This window comes from Vigna angularis, chromosome 1 (genome assembly GCF_016808095.1).
Source record: "Vigna angularis cultivar LongXiaoDou No.4 chromosome 1, ASM1680809v1, whole genome shotgun sequence".
Taxonomy (NCBI): domain Eukaryota; kingdom Viridiplantae; phylum Streptophyta; class Magnoliopsida; order Fabales; family Fabaceae; genus Vigna; species Vigna angularis.
The window spans coordinates 55,592,042-55,614,215 of record NC_068970.1 but is presented as its reverse complement, the minus strand read 5'-3'; the positions used below and the strand labels follow the sequence as shown (position 1 = coordinate 55,614,215).

The 22,174-nt window shown below is 35.2% G+C and overlaps 4 protein-coding genes and 1 pseudogene across 4 annotated transcripts; 1 reads left to right on the top strand and 4 right to left on the bottom strand.

The window, feature by feature from the left end:
* Positions 1 to 525: 525 nt before the first annotated feature.
* On the bottom strand, positions 526 to 1,461 carry LOC128193353 (fasciclin-like arabinogalactan protein 12). Its single transcript, XM_052871941.1, has one exon. It carries the CDS (start codon positions 1,433 to 1,435, stop codon positions 587 to 589), a length of 849 nt encoding a protein of 282 aa, XP_052727901.1. The 5' UTR covers positions 1,436 to 1,461; the 3' UTR covers positions 526 to 586.
* A 2,066-nt stretch (positions 1,462 to 3,527) lies between these two features.
* On the bottom strand, positions 3,528 to 4,973 carry LOC108325933 (putative UDP-arabinose 4-epimerase 2; annotated as a pseudogene).
* A 2,379-nt stretch (positions 4,974 to 7,352) lies between these two features.
* Positions 7,353 to 8,406, bottom strand: LOC108323917 (fasciclin-like arabinogalactan protein 12). The gene has a single exon (XM_017556745.2). The coding sequence runs from the start codon at positions 8,321 to 8,323 to the stop codon at positions 7,487 to 7,489; it is 837 nt and encodes a 278-aa protein (XP_017412234.1). The 5' UTR covers positions 8,324 to 8,406; the 3' UTR covers positions 7,353 to 7,486.
* Positions 8,407 to 10,712: 2,306 nt separating this feature from the next.
* Positions 10,713 to 15,237, top strand: LOC108324235 (ER lumen protein-retaining receptor A). Its single transcript, XM_017557116.2, has 6 exons — positions 10,713 to 11,192; positions 11,411 to 11,676; positions 14,142 to 14,257; positions 14,637 to 14,710; positions 14,790 to 14,853; positions 14,943 to 15,237. Exons 1-6 carry the CDS (start codon positions 11,102 to 11,104, stop codon positions 14,977 to 14,979), a joined length of 648 nt encoding a protein of 215 aa, XP_017412605.1. The 5' UTR covers positions 10,713 to 11,101; the 3' UTR covers positions 14,980 to 15,237.
* A 2,394-nt stretch (positions 15,238 to 17,631) lies between these two features.
* On the bottom strand, positions 17,632 to 19,057 carry LOC108333222 (glutathione transferase GST 23). The gene is made up of 2 exons (XM_017568609.2): positions 18,692 to 19,057; positions 17,632 to 18,263 (listed from the first exon to the last, which is right to left on the bottom strand). The coding sequence occupies exons 1-2, from the start codon at positions 19,004 to 19,006 to the stop codon at positions 17,892 to 17,894; spliced, it is 687 nt and encodes a 228-aa protein (XP_017424098.1). The 5' UTR covers positions 19,007 to 19,057; the 3' UTR covers positions 17,632 to 17,891.
* Positions 19,058 to 22,174: the final 3,117 nt, after the last annotated feature.

The following is a 22,174-nucleotide window of genomic DNA, read 5'->3' as shown; positions in this document are numbered from 1 at the left end:
ACCGTAAAGTGAATTTATTAATAAAATAATTATGCAAAATCAATCAAAGACAAATTTGAACTTGTTTAAACAAATTTATCTTTCCATATTTAAAAAGAAAAGGAAGTAAATAAAATAAAATAGTCTTTCATAACTAAAATCAATTATTGTATAAGTTCAAAATAATATTTGCGATAAATTATTTCAAATAATTAAAAAATTAGTTTTTATAAACTTATTTTACATTTATTTATTTATTTTTTCCTTTTAAATATTTATAAAAAAGCATTTGAAAACACTCATAATTATGTAAAATAAAATTATTTACACTTAATATATATATATATATATATATATATATATATATATATATATATATATATATATATATATATAACAAGGTGATTCACATTTATAAAGATAATATAATCATAAGATAGATATAAAAATAAATAAATTCATGAATATTTACAAAATGAAAAATAAATAAAAAATAGCTTCAAATGAATATAAAAGATTTGTATACGTAAAATATCATTTTTTATATATATATTTTTATGCCAGATTTTCCTTTTATCCTTACAAAACAATGAAAGAAATATTGACATTAAAACGAGATTGTAGCAGTTGCTGCGAGCAGAGCAACCCCAAGGGACACCATGGTTGTACCATGAATGATGGCTCCAGAGCTGTCCTTGGTTGCTTGAGCTTGGTCATCATCTTCTGCTGAAGAGTTTTCCTTATGAGCTTTAGGTGCCTTGGCCACAGCTGGAGCTGGAGCTATAGACTTAGGCTTAGAGAAGTCCAGCGGAATGAGCACCTTGTCCACATGATAGATTGCAAGAGTCTTATCTGCGTACACAATGCCTGTGAGAGTGGCATTCACCTCCCCAGTTGAAATGTTCACACTGTTACCATATGCTGTCACGTTCAGCTGATACCCTGTGGGACTGTCACTGGCCAGTGTCAGCACAGGGTTGCTCAGAGCGTCAAAGTTTGAGCTTGACACATAAACGGGGAGGACATGATACTGTATCAATGCTTTCTGTTGTCTGTCTCCCAGGGAGTTGAAGTACCCTGCTTTGAGTTCTGAGAAGGCACCATCATCTGGTGCAAGGATGGTTAAGCCTCCATTCTTTGAGGTGACAAGCTGTGCGTTCACTTGGTTGATGATTTGGGTGGTTTTCAGCAACCGGATTAGTGTGTTGAATGACTTGGCCTTCCTCAGGATCTTCACGATGTCTTGGCTGCCAGAAGAGTCAGCACCTGAAGAGGGTGACTGGGGTAATGCCGGGACTAACGGCTTTGCAGGGGCGGGAGCTGGTGTAGCAGGCGCAGGTTTTGAAGTTGCAGGTTTCGCTGGGGCTTTAGGGGCTGCAGCTGGTGACTGAGCTAAATTGGTGATAGAGAAAAAGGGGGAAAGTAGTAGGAGTGAGAAGAAGAGTGTTTGCTTCATCTTTTGTTGGTAATTGTAGGGTGTAGATTGATTTGCTGCTAAATTGCAGATGAATTGGGAATTTTTATTGCAAAGAATGTTTTGATGTGCGAAGGGTGAAATGGAGGAGGGTGTTTATATAGATGCCAAGTGAAAGACAATTTGTGGGTGTAAATTATTTTATGGTTGATATCTTTTCTCCATCTGTTAGGAAATTAAGGTGGTATATCAAGGCAGATAAAGTTGATTGAGAAGTGATTTGGCTACTGTATTGCTTGGCCTTTCCCTTGGAAATGGAGGGAAAACTGAATTTAAAGTGAGATCTCAGTTGGTTGTGAGCTGATGAAAGATGAAGACTTGCGCAGGAAAATTAAGTACCCTCTGTTATCATTCAGGTAAACAGATGTTATATCAAATCAGTCACAATTAAGCCAGCTGCAGTAACTTTGAAAGCCTTTAACTATCGTTTGTTTCAATCAATCATCCAAATCCAGGTTGAAAAAGTAAGAAATCAGATCAAAGCCAGGCTCATTAGCCACAACATTCTATTATGGATTACATACTTTCTTCCATCTTCACTTTTCCTTGACACAAATGGTTTCTGAGCTTCAAGGGAACATAAAAGACAGGATTATTAGACTTTCAGTTAAATAGTACAGGGTAGAAAACGATGTTATTGTTTTGAGGAAGATCTGGGGATTGGGGCTTGAACGAGGCATTGTTTTCTATTTGTTATCTTAAATTTCTTTACTAATCTTTATTATTTAGGAATCTTTGTACAAACAAGCTGAGTTATCCTTAGAGTAAGACTCACAAGAAATAATTAGTTGCAGTGTTTGATTTGGTTGATCAACACATCAGCAGAGCCCGATAACAAGACTATTTTGCAACCTTTATGGTGAACTCCAAAAGGGATTCCTACCCTATCCAAGTTAAGTCCAGCATATAGATCATTTAAAATGATGAGGATCCTCTTCTCTTTCTTTATCCTATCACACAGAAGTTTAGCTCTTCCAACCACAGTCTCCTCACCAAATTGCAAACCTAACATCTTACCAAGCTCTCCTTGAATCCTCTTCAGGTCTGGCTTTTTTGTGACACTTGCGATCACAGTTACATCAAACAAGTTATCTCTCTTCACTCTTCTGGACATTTTCTCAATCAAGTTGTTTGTACGCAAAGTGCTTGATCCATACACCCCAACCATGTCAATGTTTGGATTTGCTAGGGCCTCCATTGCCTCTTCCAGAGCCATGTTTACCAATCCGGAGACCTCTGTACAATTGCAAATTATTGCCTTTTGATGTAAGAAAGAATCAAAATGTACAATCGACATATTGCTCTCGCTGAGTTCCTTTTTTTGGGATTCCAATCTGTGCTTGTCACCGAAATGACATGCTTGTCTCCCAAATATTTTAGCAGTTGCAAGAGCAGCCCCCATTGAAAAATATGACTTGATTTGGTGTGGTGTGAAGGACCAACTCTCGTAAAAGTTGAGTTTGTGAAGGGTTTGAATATATAAAGGAAAAAAGGAATAGCAGAAGTGATATACTCCAATGACCGAAAAAAGGATATGCGAGAGTTGTATATATGGTGCAAAGATCCATTTATTGTAACAAGCTTCATTTGCGATGTATGTTATAACCGCGTGATAAGACTTCCCAAGATGCACCAAATATTACGTTAAAACCGCGTTATAATCCTCAGTGTTTTTGTTTTAAATTCAACAATACCGATCTAGAAGGCAATTTCTTCTACTCGTTTCCTTTCTCTTTTCTATATTCCTTTTCATGCTCACTACTTTCCTTTCTATTTCTATGGTATTTCAATACGCTAAAATTTTCTTAATCATAGCAGGAGTCGTGCGTATATTTCATTTGAGTATTCATTTGGTTGACTTTCGACTCACTAACAAAAGGTTTACCGTCTTTCTTATAGTTTTATAAATTTTAAACTTAATTCAATTTTATAAAATTACTTCTAGATATATTTAAAATAGTAAAAACAATTTCAACTGATTTACATTTCCAATTTAAAATAGTGTTTTTAATTTTCTAACACTAACTTATTTTTAAATAAACCACTATTATTAAATAAATACTCATTTGCCAATTTTAGTTAAAAAAGAGGGTTAAATATGTTTTTAGTCCCTATACTATCAAGCGGTTTTGGTTTTAGTCTCTCTTTCAAAGTAAAGTACATTTTAGTCACTTTTCTTAAAGAAACTTTGATTTTAGTCCTCCAAAATTAACACCGTTAAAAATCAGCTGATGTGCTTAACGGTAGACTCACACGATTTTTTATTTCCTGACTCAGTGTTTCTCAGCTTTTCTCCCTCTCTCTCCCTCGTCTTTTCCTTCCATCTTCCACCCAACCTTTGGTCGCACGTGCATCATCTCGATTCTCCTCACCCACTCCCCTCCTCCCCTAGCCGTCAACACATCCAGCAACTCCAAAATCATCGAGTAATACTCCAAACTGCTCACGACGCCGCGTCGGAACGATGAGGCTGCTGTTGTAGCCATATCCGCCCACCCCTCGCTATCCACCAAAACCACCACGCTTGGAGAGACCATCCGCCAGTCCGCCAAGAACGCGACAACATCTCCTGCATGGTTTACTTCCTCGATACTTAAAACAAAGCTGGCCTCCTTGACAAGATGCACCAAATGTAAAGAAATTTTGTTTCATCCAAAAGTAAAAGTGATAGTCTTGACATACCTTTAAGCCAGTTGTAATACCACGAGCTGCATCAAATCAGGCACCAGAAATTCGACCGTGTTCTCGAAATTCAGGTCTTGGAGCCTCACCTAATCTGCCCTCCGGATCTGATCCAATCACATTGAAATATCTACAAGTTTCACAGGGAAAAGTAAACAGAAATCACAACCATACCAAATTCTAAAAAGTTATATTTAAATCAAGTGGATTTGCTATAAAGGGCATACATTCAACAACAATAAGCAATTTAAAATAAGGGGAAGTCAGATATGCAAACGTAAAATACATACCTCAGAATCATTACTGTCATTTTAGAAGTTTTAGAAAAATCAAGGATGATATCTTTTGACATCTTCTTGGCTTTTCCATATGGATTAATTGGTTTCTGGAATTGAAGAGCATAATGGTAAGACTACATTCCCATGTGTTAAAGTCATTGCAAGATGTGCAACGGAAATAAAAATTTCTTAACCAAACTCATCATTCAACCACACTTCAGATTTCCCACCTGTTTTGTTTCTTCTGTAATGGGCATCTTTTCAGGTTCCCCATATGTTGCACATGTACTAGAATATATTAATTTCTTCACTCCGTATTTAGCCATAGACTCCAATACCAACAAGGTATTTGATGTAATGTTGTGATAATACCTGACAAAGAAAAAGTGTTAAAAAAGGTAGAACTAGAGTTCCCAGTTCTTCTACCACTAGAGTTAATGTCCCTGAGTAAAAGATATAAGAACTTACTTAAGAGGGTCAAGTGTGCTCTCTCCCACATACGCAACAGCAGCAAAATGCATCACAGCATCGAATTTATTCTCTGAAAATATTTTATTCACCTAATAACCAGTCAAGTAGACAACTTTTCTTGGGAAATCTTTAACATTGTGCTTCAACAAAGAAAAACTGGTTAGCAGACAGAACGGTAAATGCATTCAAATTTATCAGAGCAGCTTTTGGCATTATGAAGAGGCACACCACTATGGTAACACGATAGAAATCCCTCAGAAGTCGTAGGGTAGCATGCGAGCCAATATAGCCTGCACCTCCTGTGACTAAAACATGAGTGACACCTAGTTCATGGATGGAAAACTGAAAAAGGCCCCAAAAACAGAATAGTCATCAAATTGAGCAAAATGGTAAAATAGCAATCCATTTACATATACAAAACATAACAAAGAAGGTAGAAAACTATAACTCAAAACAACATATCTTCAAAAAAAAATTCCCTTATCATTTCTTATTTATTCAAAAATTCTTTTTTTCTTATATCCATCTCACACCATTCGAAAACAACAAAACAAACATTCACAAGCTTCATTGTTCTTTAATTTGATACAGTAAAAATAACTCATCATATCTATCAATTCATCACCACTTCAAGGAATCTTTCGGTAGTAAAATAATCAAACAGTCAAAGAAACTATAAATAAGTTTTCTATATGTTAAATATAATTACAATACAACAAATAACTCTCAGAACAAAAGGCACTATAATGGAGTAAACCTATAAGTGGCATAATCATTCTAAGAAATCAAATAAATTTTGAGAGATCATTTCTCTCACCACCAACCAGTCAAGAAGAACAATTCAATATTGAAACTAAACTCACAGGTCTAAGAGAATGTATAGCATCGTCCTTCACGTTTCATTCAGTCATTTGAGTATTTATGAACAAATGTATTAAATAAAATACGTACACCGATAATAGAAAGTATAACATATAGAGATTCAAACATACATATATACATAATTGACTATGATAATCATGAGTATTTCATGGGGTAAGACAATGTAGGATTACCGGACTAGGGGATTCAAAGATGGAGATCTTTTGATCATGATTATGCATAATGTCGTTAATGTTGCAGCAAGAAAAATCTTCCCAACATGGTCAATGATCAGAGTGGATACGTCTATGATCGGACCTTTTATTCAAGTGAGAGTTTCTTCATTTTCTTCATTTAGAAGTTGTAAATTTAGATTAGTAGTTTAAAGATTGTGAATTTTGTAACAGGAAGCTCTGGATGGACTTGAGTTTGCAAAGGGTTATGCAAAGTCAAAATGGGGATCTCTAAGGGCTTCCATGGGACATCCCGACCCATTCGATCTCAGAATTGTTTCCATTGGAAACAAAGAGTGGGCCATGTCTAAGTATCAAGGAAATAAACCATGCAGGAGATGCTGCCGCGTTCTTAGCGGACTTGCGGATGGTCTCTCCAAGCGTGGTGGTTTTGGTGGATAGCAAGGGGTGGGCAGATATGGCTACAACAGCAGCCTCGTCGTTCCGACACGGCGTCGTGAGCAATTTGGAGTACTACTCGATGATGTTGGAGTCGCTGTATGTGTCAACGGCTGGGGGAGGAGGGGAGTGGGTGAGGAGAATCGAGATGATGCAACTGCGACCGAAGGTTGGGTGGAAGATGGAAGGAAGAGACGAGAAAGAGACGAGAAAGAGACGAGGGAGAGAGAGGGAGAGAGAGGGAGAAAAGCTAAGAAACACTGACTCAGTGTAAGAAAAAAAAAAATCGTATTAGTCTACCGTTAGCCAGATCAACTAGTTTTTAACAGTGTTAGTTTTGAAGGACTAAAATCAAAGTTTCCTTAAGAAGAAAGAGGACTAAAATCAAAGTTTCCTTAACAAAGAGGACTAAAATGTACTTACTTTGAAAGAAAGACTAAAACCAAAACCATTTAATAATATAGGGACTAAAAACATATTTAACCCTTAAAATAACAATGATAATTATATTTTTTTTCTTCACCTTTTTTTTGAAAATTAGAAAATAAAAAAGAATAACAAAATCCAGTTGAGAATTTTCGGTAACGAAATTCAAGCTTTTTCAGCCCCCCTCAATCACTGCTCCACATTGTTACCGGACAACAATTTTCGGTGGGAAAACATCCCAAAAAATGCAAAATGGAGGTTGAAATTCGATCACTAAAGAGCCAAATTTCAACCAACAACAATTCTCCTCTATGAGCTCACCAGCAACAAAGGAACACAAAACCTTGCCTCGTTCCCGGAGAGTGGGTCCCGGGGAGCAGCGAAAAATACCTCCGGCGCAAAGAAAGGCATGTGAAGGTTTGTTTCCGAGAGCCAAGTTCTTGTCATAAAGACTAAGGTGGTATACTTTGAAAATTAATTTTGCAATGGGCCTCTTAATTGGGAAAGGGGTTTATTTGGAGAAAAAAATTGCGAAATTGTGACTTTCGATTTATAGCTTTAATAAATTTCAATTTATACCAATGGATTGTTTAAAGTGAATGTTGGTGGCAATTCTCTTTTGAAATATACTCTTTTGTGTTAGACAAAAAACATAGAAGAAACATGGAAATGGGTGTTCTTCATCACGACATTGTAGCAGCTGCTGCAAGTAGAGCAACTCCAAAGGACACCAAGGTTGTCCCATGAATGATCGCATCAGAGCTGTCCTTGGCTGCTTGAGCCTGGTCATCATCTTCCGCTGAAGAGTTGTCCTTATCAGCTTTAGGTGCCTTGGCCACAGCTGGTGATGGAGCTATAGTCTTAGGCTTAGAGAAGTCCAAAGGAATGAGCACCTTGTCCACATGATAGATTGCAAGAGTCTTATCTGTGTACACAATGCCTGTGAGAGTGGCATTCACCTCCCCAGTTGAAATGTTCACACTGTTACCATATGCTGTCACGTTCAGCTGATACCCTGTGGGACTGTCACTGGCCAGTGTCAGCACGGGGTTGCTCAGAGCGTCAAAGTTTGAGCTTGACACATAAACGGGGAGGACATGATACTGTATCAATGCTTTCTGTTGTCTGTCTCCCAGGGAATTGAAGTACCCTGCTTTGAGTTCTGAGAAGGCACCATCATCTGGTGCAAGGATGGTTAAGCCTCCGTTCTTTGAGGTGACAAGCTGTGCGTTCACTTGGTTGATGATTTGGGTGGTTTTCAGCAACCGGATTAGTGTGTTGAATGACTTGGCCTTTCTCAGGATCTTCACGATGTCTTGGCTGCCAGAAGAGTCCGCACCTGAAGAGGGCGACTGGGGCAATGCTGGGACTAATGGCTTTGCGGGTGCCGGAGCCTGTGCAGCTGGAACAGGTTTTGCTGGAGATTTAGGGGCTGCAGCTGGTGACTGAGCTAAAGCGGTTATTGAGAAAATGGGGGCAATTAGAAGGATTGAGAATAAGAGAGTTTGCTTTATCTTCATGTTGGAAATTGAAGGATGTGATTGCTTTGCTGCTGAAGTTGTAATGGCAGGCAAAGAATGTTTTGATGTGTGGAAGGAAGAAAGCGGGAGAGTGCTTATATAGAGGCCAAGTGAATGACAGTTAGATAGAAGGTGTAGTTGTAAAATAATTTATGGTTGTATTGTTTGAGGGATATCTTTTGTTCATCTGTTAGGAAGATTAAGGGGGTATATCAAGAGAGATAAAGGTGACTGAGAAGTGGATTTGGGTGGTGAATGAGCTTTTGCTTGGAGGTGCAGGGAAAATTGAATGAGAAGTGAGATCTGAATTGGGTGTGTGCTGATAACGTATGCACACTATAGTGCAGAAAAAGGAAACACTCCCTCTTATCATATTGGTAAGCTGATATGACATCAAATCAATCACAATTAAGCAAGCAGTAGGAACTGATATAACCATTTTTACCATTTCCTACCAGTAATAATCCAAAAGCCAATTTGGGAAATAAAATAAATGCCTCACTTCCCATCTCGAACAAATAAACGCAACATAAGTGGTTGCTTCCAGTGCCGTGTTTACCAAGAATGCTAGAAGTAAAGCGGAGGTTATAGTGAAGCAAATTAAAGTCCGAAACTAATATATAGCAGAAGCCGATGTACCCAAATGGCCACACCCAGCTTATGAAGTGAGTATTGAGCATACTTGTTTTTATATTTAACATTTTAAGATATAATATATACGTATCATCACCATCATACTTTATTGCTTGAGAAAACAATTAAGATTCAGACAGGAGAGTGCTCACGATAATTAAGATGCAAAAATCAGATTGTATAAGCTCCCCTCTGAAGTTGGGAGTTTAACTCTTGGTCTGTTTTCACTGTATTGTTGAAGTGGAAGTCAACGAGTGAATTTTCACGAAATGTTTTGGTTTCCATATGATAATTTAAAAAGAAAGGTCTCCAAAGGATTCTTCTCACTTCAAAACTTAAAACATGAGAAAGAAAGTGAATGAAAATTACTTCAAAAATAATTTCAATAAAAAAATAACAAGATTTTTTAGTTGAAAGGCCTGATAAAAACTTTCTCAAATATTTGATAGACTATATAAACAAGAGTGTTGCTCCCTGAGCCGTCTCATCCTGCACCTCACATGTCTCATCTTGCATCTCCTTTTTTACAATTTTATCCTTCATTTATTAAATTTTAATTAAGTTTAATGACGATTTAACGATGTTCCAATGTCTAATAATTTCAAATCCCCTTATTTTTATAAATCCTACATGCACCCCTTTTTCTATTCCATCAATTTCTTTATTGTTGTGGCATTTTCTTCACTTTTTTTTGTTTCACTTATTTGAGCTTACCTTCTGAAAGTGATGATACATTGGTGGTGATTTTGATCAACTTTGGTGGTAGTTGTTTTGTGTGTGGTGTGATTCTTGGAGAAGAAAGACAGTGAAAGAGATTCGTGCATTTGAAAGACATCGAGATTAGTATATAACATGCCTATACATCCTTACCCGACATTGTAACTGCGGTTAAAGATGCATCGACGTTCAGACGCTGGTTATGTCGCACTTCGAAGTTCGACAACCCTCAACCGAACTTCGAAGTGCGGTTGAGGGTGAGCGTGCCACACTTCCAACTTTGCTTAATACTTTTATCATGTTTTTATGTTATTGTATTATGTTTGTTTAATATGTTATATGTTTATGTTGGTGATATATTATGTTGTTTTTTTATACTATGTTTGATATATTATGTTTGGTTAATACTTGGAATACAAGCTCCAGAGATCGAGGCATGGCTCAGGTATCACCTCTTTGGAGAAACCAATTACATTAGAATGAAACCACGAAGTGGATAGTGCATAACTGAGAGAAAAAGTCACGTTTGAAAGACAGATTATTGAGAACGGTGATTCAAATATTCTTGAAAAATTCCCAGCAACATTAATATTTGCACCTATCACATTCTTGAAAGTAAAGTAATGCTACCAACAACTAATAATTGGAAGTGCACTTGTGTCAATGGAGATCGGAGTATCTGTCATGCTTATTCCCAGGTGAATATTTTCAAATTCTGCATAAGAAATGAAGATACTTTTTATACTAAAAGTAATTAATATGCTTGGAACTATGTCATTTATTTAAAGAGATTCGACGATTGTACGAGAAGTAATATTCTAAATTCGAAATGCACTAGTTGAAAAAAAAAAGTGTGACAGTATTACAATTGCCATAAGGTAAATATGAAAATTAAATAAAAATTAGACGTCCAGGACGAAATAGATAAGATGGTGGGAGAATCTATAAATAATGTAACCTTTATTTTATAATAATAACTTAAACAGTTATGAAATTGAATGGAAGAAAGTTTATTATTTATTTTTATTTTACTGAGGGATTGCACTTCATTAATATTTTAGTCAAAATTAGCATTAATTTTCAAAATAGTAAACTAATATATTGTTTTATAAACGAATTTACACGAGCTAGACCGAAAAAGAATTAGTAATTAATAATACCACAAATAGAAGGAAGAGGTGACGGGGAAGATCAGTGTGGGTGACTCAGCTCCATAGTTTATACATGCGTATGCCACACCTTTGTCAAAACATCGAAAATAATTAAATAAATAAGAAAGAAAAAATAAAATGCAAAAGACAACACAGTCACGCAATTTTCTTTTGGATTTCTTTTCGTTGCGTTTCGTTTCTCGAAATCCTTCCTTTGTTTCTGGTTTTCTCTGGTTTTGGAACATTTTCTCTGGGCCTCTTTCGTTAGGGCAAAACCATGAACATCTTCAGGCTCGCCGGTGACATGACCCATCTTCTCAGCATTCTCGTCCTCCTCCTCAAAATCTACGCCACTAAATCATGCTCAGGTCACTCTTCATTCTTATCCTTATTCTCTTCCTCTCTTTTTCTTCTGCTTCCCCAAAAATTCGGACTAATTTGCATTCTATTTTCAAATTTCGATTGGCGACTTCACTCCCTTAGTCACATTCCTTCGCCAACCAAAAATTCAGGATCAATTCTATAACTAAATCATTTCCGTTATTTCGCCTATTTAACGGAACTGTTATTCTTTTTGGGGTTTCAGGGATTTCCCGCAAGACACAAGAACTGTACGCTATTGTGTTCATGGCTCGTTATTTGGATCTGTTCACGGACTTCATCTCCGTTTACAACATCTTGATGAAGTTGATTTTCATTGCCAGCTCCTTAGCCATTGTTTGGTGCATGCGTTTCCACCCCGTGGTCCGGAGAAGTTACGATAGGGAACTCGACACTTTTCGGTATTTTTTTCTTGTTGGGGCCAGCTTTGCCTTGGCACTCGTCTGGCACGACAAGTTCACCCTTCAAGAGGTCCGTTACTACTTTTTAATTCGCTCCCCCGTTCTGTACCTCTATTCTCTTTTACCCTGTTTGGTAGAGGCTACTTTCTAATTCCTTTTGAATATTATCTTCTTTTTTTAGAGTTTTTGCATTGTGACTGTGTACTGTATGTAGTGTCTACTGGCATGGATTGGCTTTTTGTTGGTTACGCTTACCCAGGCATCTTGTTCTGTATTTGAGTTGTGGGGTTTTACTGTTTTCCATTTGTGATGTATTTCTGGTTTTAATCGTTGTGCATTTCTTCAAATGTTTACTTCTTTAAAAGAAGGCCATTGAAAGATGTGTTGTATATGTGCATTGGTGTATATCTGATTGACTAGATAGATGATTGATTTGCCCGGTTCCAGTGACCAGGCTTAGATAAGCAGATGGTTGAGTTCGTGAACGAAGGTGCACCCTTGTTTTTTACTGCTCGGAAATGTTATGACTATGAACTTTTGTTAATAGAAATGACTCGTTACCCATGGAACCTCATTTTCGATGGGTTTTTTTTTAATATATTTTCAGCAGATACGTTTTCACTAATAATTACAAAAAATGCCTCTCTGTTCCTAGTTCATTTCCTACTTTGAGATGGAAATGCAAATGGGGAAAACAAATTGAAGTTGCGTTTTTGTAAATATTAATGAGATCATATTAACTAAAATGGAAACCGAAAATAAACCAAATATTATTAAGTTATATTGCAAATTTCCTTTGCTTTTGAAATTTGAAATGGTTGTTTTTCAGTTGAAATTGTGAAATGTGATCTGAGCGTTGCAAATTAACCATGCCTTCGATTTGAATGTAACTATGCACTATAAAAATGGCTTACAGAGAGTGGTGGTTCATAGGATCCTATATTCTTTGAGTGAGGAATTATTACCATTATGGCTCAACTTGAGTTCGGCAAGTGGAAGAATACATACCCATGTTCTAGGGCTTACTGCTTACCATTAATTTTGAATGGTACTTGGATGGATCTTTTGAAACCATTCCTATGTATGTCATATCTAGAATCTTCCAAATTCCTTCAAACATTTAGATTCGGTTTAGGTTTTGATTTTTTTCCTCTCCTTCAATTTACATAATAATCTTTGAATACCTGATCATTAGTTTCTTGTGAATACAACTCTAGGTTTGAATACTTCATTTGAGAGTGTTGAATTTTACTGTCATGGATGGAATCTGATGATATTTCTAACTTTTCTGAACCGTAGAGTATCAGTTCATGTTTTCTGGCTGGAAGATCATCTTTCGGTCTTTGAATGCTGCTCTTACAAGATTAGAAACTATAGGAAAAGAATGTTTTAAGATCGAAGTTCTCAAATGCTTCTTCATGTAGAAAAGTTCTCATTCTTCATGAACACGGTATTTACATCCTCTGCTCTCCTTCTCACCACGACTGCTCTTATCCAGCTACTGCCTCTGTCTGGCAACCCAATCTGTTCAGCTACTCACACTTTGGCAACCCAACTTTAGTGAGTGCATGTGTGATTTTCATTTTTCTAAATCTTTTATCTTAGTTTCCTTTCTTTTTCTTTTTTTCTTGGATTTTTGTTCTGTGGTTGTTCGAAACCACTGTTATTTTTTTATTACCTAGTGCCCACTGTTATTTTTTTATTACCTAGTGCCCACTGTTATTTTCGTTCCCTAGTTGCTTTTTGTATTTTTAATTCTTTTTTGCGATCAGTATTTTTTTTTTTAATTTGGGCTTTACATTGTTTTTTCTTGACTTTATACTCTATTTGTTCAAGGACCATGAGTTTTTTCTATAAATAATGGTTGGTGTATGAATTTTGAATGTTTAAATATTAGAATAACAGTCATTCTGCTATCCGACTTTTGAGGTCATCGTACTATCTTCTATCCACTATCCTGCTATCCCATTTCTGGAGTCAGCCTCACAGCTAATGACAACTGTGGCCCAAATAGGTTTGGAGTGCTCTTAAGATGTTGGGTGGGAATCTAAAAATTATGTTAGGGACCCATGTGGTGGTATCATGCTTGAAGAGATGACCAAGTTTCACATGATATTTAAGCTAGCACTTGGGAGAAAAATGCAAGTTGTTGGTAGTTTAAAAATTTCAACCTATGCATACCTTATGTCTTATGACCCTGATACATGATTAATTGGGAAAGGCTAAAAAAGCCTCTAAATGGTAAGGTAGGCCTCTGCTTAGTGTGTTATAGAACTTCTGCAGATATCTATTTCCTTTTGGAGTCTGTGGCATGTATAACTAGCTGTTCCTTTATATTTTCTGCTTAATCTTGCAAGAGTTAAAGCAAATCCATCGCAAGATTTCAAATGTTCTTCGTGTCCAAACATACATTGCTTTCCCTTGTTGATTGCCAATCTGAAAATTGCTTTTGTGCATTACATGTCATCTTTATAATAATTCCGTTACACATTGTAACATCATGAATGATTACACTTTATGTGCATTTGTTAACAGGTTTTCTGGGCATTTTCAATATACTTGGAAGCAGTTGCAATATTGCCCCAGTTGGTTTTGTTGCAAAGAAGTGGAAATGTGGACAATTTGACCGGGCAATATGTATTCTTTCTTGGGTATGCACACTTATGTTGAGATAGTTCTCTTTTTGAGATATGCATTTAGATATTGGTATCTTACACTATGTTCTCTTTTATGCTGTTTACTAGCAGAATGTCCTTTCTAAGTTATTGAGATAACTTATACTGACAATGGTGTATTCATATTTGCCATATTGAAATAGCTTAGAAATTAAACGTGTCCAATGTGATGTATTATAGAATATACCTCACTTTTACATGTTTGTCCTAACTTTTTTTATCGTACCTGATTTGCAAATCCTGTTTATTGGTTTGAGTTGGCACTTTTGCATTTTTACTAGTTCCTTTCTTAGCATGCTTTACAGAATTTTCAGTATAAACGTCTCTAAATGTGGTGATTATTTTCAAACTGCAGTGCGTATCGTGCATTTTACATCCTGAACTGGATATACCGCTATCTGACCGAGCCACGATTTACTAGATGGATTGGTAATTAAGGCTAAAATTAAGAACTTCTTTTGGAATTATATGTTTGCATTAGTAATATTCTGACTTTCTTATTTTACAGCTGGCATATCGGGTGTTGTTCAGACAGCTTTATATGCAGATTTCTTCTATTATTACTTCATCAGGTAATGTTATTGTGAGTTAAGATCGAGCTTATTTCTCATTTTTACTATGCTCGTATGGCAAATAGATAATATAAGGAGTTTTGTTTCAGTTGGAAGAACAATTCGAAACTGAAGTTGCCTGCCTGAATTATGTCAAGTTTGTTTTGGAATTTGGACCCGGTGAGGTGAGACCAGTCAGTGCTAAATTTTAGAGCATGGTTTGGATGATGTTGAGGTTGAGAAACGGTATAGACCAACTCTTTCCCTGTTCTTTAGTGGGGTAAGTGGGTTTTGTTTTTCTGGTACAAGGGTAAACGAACGGGTTTTAACTTGTGATAAATCTAACCATCGAAGCAATTCAAGTATAGGTTAAAATGGAAATGTTATGTGGCCATGTTTTGTATATTCAAGTCTCCATTGCATATTACTGTACATTAGGCTTATTAGTGTTTTGTATAACCAAAATTCAGACGGATCGATGAGAAATTTTTAGTTAGGCTTATTAATCACATACCATGTAACATTAAATTACAATTACGAGCGATTTGAACATTCCACGTAATACTACCCATCTTAACTCCATGTCTGCTATAGTTATTATTTCAACTAAAAAGTCACAACGCTATCCTCTACGCTTTTCAATTATCCTTTTTGAAATAGCAGTAGGCAAATCCCTAGTAGAATTTTAAATGTAGACCAAATTTAAAATTAATTTGAATGATAAATTTTCCAGGTTCTAAAGAACGTATTAGTTAGAATGGAAAAAGCCAGACACTTAAAGAAGTTCAACTGCAATTTTGGTACCGCTTGTGTCTAGTTTTCTTTACGGTAAACTAAAACATCGACGAATTTGATTCATTCGTAATTTTTCGTGTTTCGTGAATAAGATGTCAAGACTAATTTATAATTGATAATATATAATCTAATCAATGAGAAAATAGATTATTTTTGGGCTACATTTTTAAAGTAATGATTTTATACTGGCGGCAGTTCAAAATAATCGTAAGCTTTAGAAATTGCGTACCATGATTCTAGTTAGTTTTCAATTATTTACTTTATTATTCTATATCCTTTTCTTTACTATTCGATTCATGTTTCCTTTTTATATGTATATCTAACTACATTGTAGACGTCAATGTTTAAAATAATTACAGCTCTGCAAAATTTGAAGTGAGATTAGTCGTAGTGAAGACTTCTAAATTTTAGAGTTTTCTAATATATCTTAGTTTCCTTTGTCTTTGCATGTTTTAATTTTGTTTTCTTGAAGATTTTAACTTTTTTTTTATTCTCATTGAATATATTTCTAAATTTTTCCAATAATTGATATTTGCACTTATATCATGGTTGTAAGTATCGCATGATACACTATTTGTATTACACGACATAATATGAATTGCAATCTCCACGATATGAATCATAGTAAAACTCATGTTTGTTCTCGAATCGTTGTTGTATCATTCGTATCACATTATAAATTGTATTAATTGTGATTCTAACAAGAAACGCTTCCTAAAGAGTTTATTAGAGTCTCATTCCAAAACAGGTTCACATGATCTGATTTGAAAAAAACTCTACAATCCTCACGAAAAATGAAGAGTGCACATGAAAGACGACAACCTTAATTTTGTCTCTTTCTTTCTTATTCTCTTTTGACCAAATGTGTTTTCTTTTTACTTTAACAAAGGAGTTGGGTTACGCAACCTATTTCAATCCAATCATTTAAGGTTAACCTAATTTTTTTAGTGTGATTGTAATTAATTGCATTTTTATACTTTTTTAAATATTTATAAATCATATGATACAAAATAATTTAAGATATGAAATATAAGCTATTTAATACACAAACTGTGGTTTAAATTTTTTTAATTTAAATAAAGTTTTTAATCATTTTCATATCTAGTGGATGTTTGACTGCATGTGCTTGATGAAATCATCTATATGATTGTTAAGTAAGATTTTTGTGTGAGATCTAGACAAAAATCTCTAGAACACTCGTGAATATTGAACACGTAAATAACTTAGTATGAACAACATAATAATAAGAGTAAGAATTGTGAGATGTATTATAATTGATAAACTACTAACACACTAAATATTTTTATTCTTATAATTTGTTATATTAGGTATATTATGTGTTAAGTTTATCAATTTATGATTGATTTGTATAATTTGTTATACCATATCTAATGCATTCCATTCTAAGACTTTTTTTTTTTCTTTCATCTTTTTATCTTTTACTTTTTGCAATATGTGAGGATTATGGGAGAATCGAGAATTCCAAAAAGTAGAGTATTTGGGAAAGTAGAGTGAATGTGCCTTTAATGTCTTCACCCATGAATGCATGACCACTTTACCTCTAAATGGGTTGTCGTAAATCATGGAGGACATTCGAACTATTCAACAACTCTACCTTTTTGTGAATCACACGCAAAAGTTTTATCTTCTCCTTCTAAAGGTGCAGATCCGTTGCATAGGTGAGAGAGCTTCGAACCTCCTCTGCAAGATGCGGGTCATACTACGGATTTATATCTATGTATACAGGCTTACGTTGGATTCCTCTGTTGATGACCACATCTTCCCTTCCTATAAATACACCAATTTTCCTCCTACAAAAACACACTACTCTTCTCTCTTTATTATCTTCTTTTTCCTTCCATTAATTTCTCTTAAATCCTGGGTTTTAATAGTTTCTTACTACATTCTTAGTTCCTCAAAAATATTTGAAAAATTCTTATATCCTGAAAGACTTATACAACACACTCTGACTATAAATTCTTAATAGTAGTAACTATTCACGTCTTACGAAACCCATCTAATTCATGTTATCGTCATCTTTTACAACAGAAATGTGTGTGCAAGTCACTGCTCACCACACTAGTTATGTAGTAATTACATATTAGTACCATGAAGTGAGTAACACATCCAAAAGTGGTTTATAATAGCAACAGAAAGAACCCAAAATACAAACATAGCCAGTATCATTCTCTGTTCTTATTCTTATCCCACAAACATCTAACATCTTTGCATGCTCTATGAAACACGAAGAGAGAAGAATATATCTAAACCTTGAACCAACCCTGAAAAGATGAAGAAAGTGCCTTTCTGCGGCTGTGGAAGTAAACAAGCATGTTGTCTCTTGGGGGCAAGTTGTCCTTGATCACAGGGTGGCTCAGAAAATTGGTGATCCATGCAGTGGTGGCTGGAAATTTCAGTGGGTCCATTATCTGCATGGATCCAACTTCCTCAAAAACAGGAAGCCAGTAAGAGATCCATCCAAGGGCAAGGTCAAGGTACCCGATGTTGTCTCCTCCAAAAAACTTCTTCCCCTTTATCTCTTCTTCAATCTTCTCCATTGCTTCTCTAGCTACTTTCAGAGCCTCTTCCTTGTCATCCCCGCTGCTGCACATTGCAACCCATGATGTATCCAAAAGCTGTTATACACAGACAAACACAACCATTGAAAAATAAGTTTATAGTACATACACACATTACTGACAAAGAAAAAGAACTTACTCAATAGTTTGATCCATGTGCATTCCAAAACTATGGTTGCTCTTACTTTCTCAATATAACTTCCCCTTTTCTCACATCTTCTTTACATTTATAGAATGTAAATTCTAGTTTTTAATAGTTGTTAGCTATCCTAAGTCAGTGAGACCTACTTTTGTTCACAAACTTCACCTTTTTTTGTTTTATGTTCAAAATTTCGATCAAGATGTGGATAATTCGGTTAAAGGGTAGACTAACATAACACAACAGCATGCTCATTATTTTAATTCGAAAAAGTGATAATTAAGAAGTTTAAATCCAGAAAACAAAAGTAGAGAAAATTATATAAGGGAATTGATAAAGAAAGTACCTTTCGCTCACCAAAATCGGCCCAAAAGTGAACAAGTGCTCTTTGATAAGGATGTTGTGGCAGCAGTGGATACTGCTTCCAAATTTCATCAATGTATTGAAGGATGATGAATGATTCAGCGATGGGTTTGTGGGCATGGACCAGAACCGGAACCTTCTTGTAAACCGGGTTCAACTGGAGAAGGAGATTGCTCTTATTGAAGATATCTTCTTCTATGTATTCATATTCTATTCCCTTCAGCTTCAAGGCCCACTCCACCCTCTTCCCAAATGGACTCACCCAAAAGCTCACCACCTTCACTTCTTCACTTCCCATCTTCTTTCTCTCTCAACGTTTCTTCTCTCAACGTCTCATTAAATCTTCTGTCGGTTGGTTTTTTCCGTAATTTCCGCAAACTATGAATCCAATTTTCTTAACTCTAGCCGACAACTTTGAATAATATCGCCTACAAATTTAGTCAAATTTCAGTTTAAGTGGAAGACCTCCACTTGGGGTAACTCTGAAAGTTAAAGAAAGGTATTTGATGAAATGCCCAGAAAGGATGTTACTTCTTGGAATGCAAAGATTTCAGGCTTATGATCTCAGGGTTCAAGCCTTGTGAAGCTCGATGTGGAATCTAACTCTGAGCATCTTGAACAGGGCTCTGACTGTTACTTAATTACAGCGGTATGAATCTCGTGGGCAACCCTTCAATGAAAGAATTTTAGCCTTGTAAATCACACACGAAAATGTCAGGTTTGAGGGACTAAATCACACATGCTCTGAAAAAAATATGATGAATTCTCAAATATTAGGGACTACATTTATTATGTTCTTTGAAAAAGAAACCAAAGTTCATAGACAGAGCTATAGAGATTTTCACCACGTTTGATCAAAATAAAATATATATCTTTTTCTGTCAATAATATGTTGATTACTCACTGAACATGGGTTTTGATTGGAATATCATATCTCAGTACATGTTTCCTAACCTACCAGTATGCAAATTTAACTCATCCCTCTTCACCAATGAAAGGTACATGGGTCAAAGGGATCAAATGATCGTTTGACACCACAAGGAAATAATACATCATCGTTCTCGGTTGCAGAAAATGGATGCAACATGCTATTAAAAGACTCGTCTCTTCAAATGGAATATTAAAATATCATTTCTCACATATAATATATAATATGACTTTATGCTCACTCTCCACGGATAGTTAATGTAACAATACGAAATTGTAATTTTTTTAAATAATGAATTAATGAATCCATGCTTGTTAGAAATTGAGAGGGTAATTTACTTTATGATGTTATAAGGAAGATAGGTTAAATTGTATAAACAAGAGTTTGATTGTGTTTTCAACTCTTTCCTTACAAAGTTTTTGGCATGTAATACTTACGCTTTAACAAAAAGTTGTATAAATATTTGTCTCGAAAACTTTTGTGAACACATTATAAAGATATTGCTTGAAATACAGGGTGCTGCCTGCTGAAGGCATTCTCAATTAAGTAACTTAAAAAAAATAGTTGCAGTTTATTACAAGTAAATTGATCATTGGGTCTATAGTATTACTACAAAACAAGTTTTTTAAATATGTTATTTCAGGCTTTTTTAAGTCTGTTATTTCAAACTTTTTAAATCTGTTATTTTAAACTTTTTAAGTCTATTTTATAATAGACTTAGACTCGATAGACTTAAATTTGAAGTCTATTATTGATCAACATACTTAAATTTAAAGTCTGTCATTGACCTACATACTTAAAATTTAAGTTTGTTGTTGATCAACAGACTTAAAATTAAGTCTGTTGTTGACTAACAGACTTAAAATTAAGTCTGTTGTTGATCAACAGACTTAAAATTTAAGTCTGTTGTTGATCAACAGACTTAAAATTTAAGTCTGTTGTTGACCAACAGACTTAAAATTTAAGTCTGTTGTTGATCAACAGACTTAAAATTTAAGTCTGTTGTTGACCAACAGACTTAAAATTTAAGTCTGTTGTTGACCAACAGACTTAAAATTTAACTTAAAATTAAGTCTGTTGGTAAGAGACTTAAAATTTAAGTCTATTATTGTCCAACACACTTAGATCTTTGTACAATTGTAAAAAAACAAAAATTTTATTTTTAACATTTTATTTGTTTAATCATTAAAACAAAACCTAAAATGACAAAAAATCAAATTATCAAATAAATTCACCCAAAATCACCCCCAATGATTATAAATTGAGCTTAAAATAAAAAATATTAAACATATGAAACTATATATTTTAATAATTCATTTTGATTTATAATATAAATTTATTGAAATAAATACTTTTAAAAGTACCCAAATTTACATGTCTATATTAGAAATCGTTAATTGAATAAAGTTATTTTATGTTGAACATGAGAATCAACCGACTTACTTTATTAATCTTCTCCATCAAAATGAAAGATTTAAGTTGTTAAAATATATATTTTCATTTCAGCACTCAAGGGTAAAGTTTGATGGAGTTCTTTTTCTCTCCTCTTCTATATGATATCTAATCATTAGTATTTTCCTAACTTTACTATTATGCTCACCTCTTTAAACCAACGATACAAATATTGTGTATCTCAAAGTTAGCCTTCAGCTAAAACAAAAATATTGCTAAGAATTTGGTTTAGGTTAAAGTTCATTAATTAACAAAAGTAAATATTAATTTTAGGGTCAAATATGTTTTTGATCCCTTAAGTATCACACGATTTTGGGTTTAGTTCCTACTCGAAATTTTGATTGCTTTTAGTTCTCATAGTTTTGAAACTATTATTATTAGTCCTTAAAATTGAACGGCGTCAACTTTTGTTTGATGTGGCAAACGGCAAAGTCACGTCTTATGTCAGCTTGTCTCTTCACTCTTTGCCACGTTGCTTGTGCTTGAATTTCGTTCATCTTCTCTGGCAGAGCAATCACGGTTTCGCTTCTCGTGCACCATCACCCCAATCGCGCAACAGCCCAAGCCGTAGATCAAGCAAGCATCTTCATTCTTCACCTGCAAAGAATCCAAACAGCAAAGCCCTTCTTTCTTCCTCGCGAGTCATCCATGGCATTCCCAGAATCACCTGAAACTCAGACAAATCCAGAAAACGCGAGCAACCCCAATCGCAAATCGCACCGTGCCGAAACACCGAGTTCGCTCCGACCAATCGAGAACCACGACCAAGCGAAATTCCAAATCGCGCGTGCTGCGAAGAACCCTAAATCGCCTAAGCCTCTCCGTCGCGCCTTCATCTCGCAAGCTCCCCTACACCAACTCAACACGAATGTTTTCCATGTAGAATTGTAGTTTGTGACATGCTAAAACATGGCATGCTTTTTCAACCTCTTCACTGAGGAGAAAAAAACACAACTACTTGTAGAAGTTGTCTTTCATGCTAGTGTACTGTTGTTTACTTGTGGAAGAATGTCTCTCTGTGCTTTTTATTTTTTGGGATACAATTGTATGTGCATTTTTTTGCAACTCTCGTTACTTTCATGATTA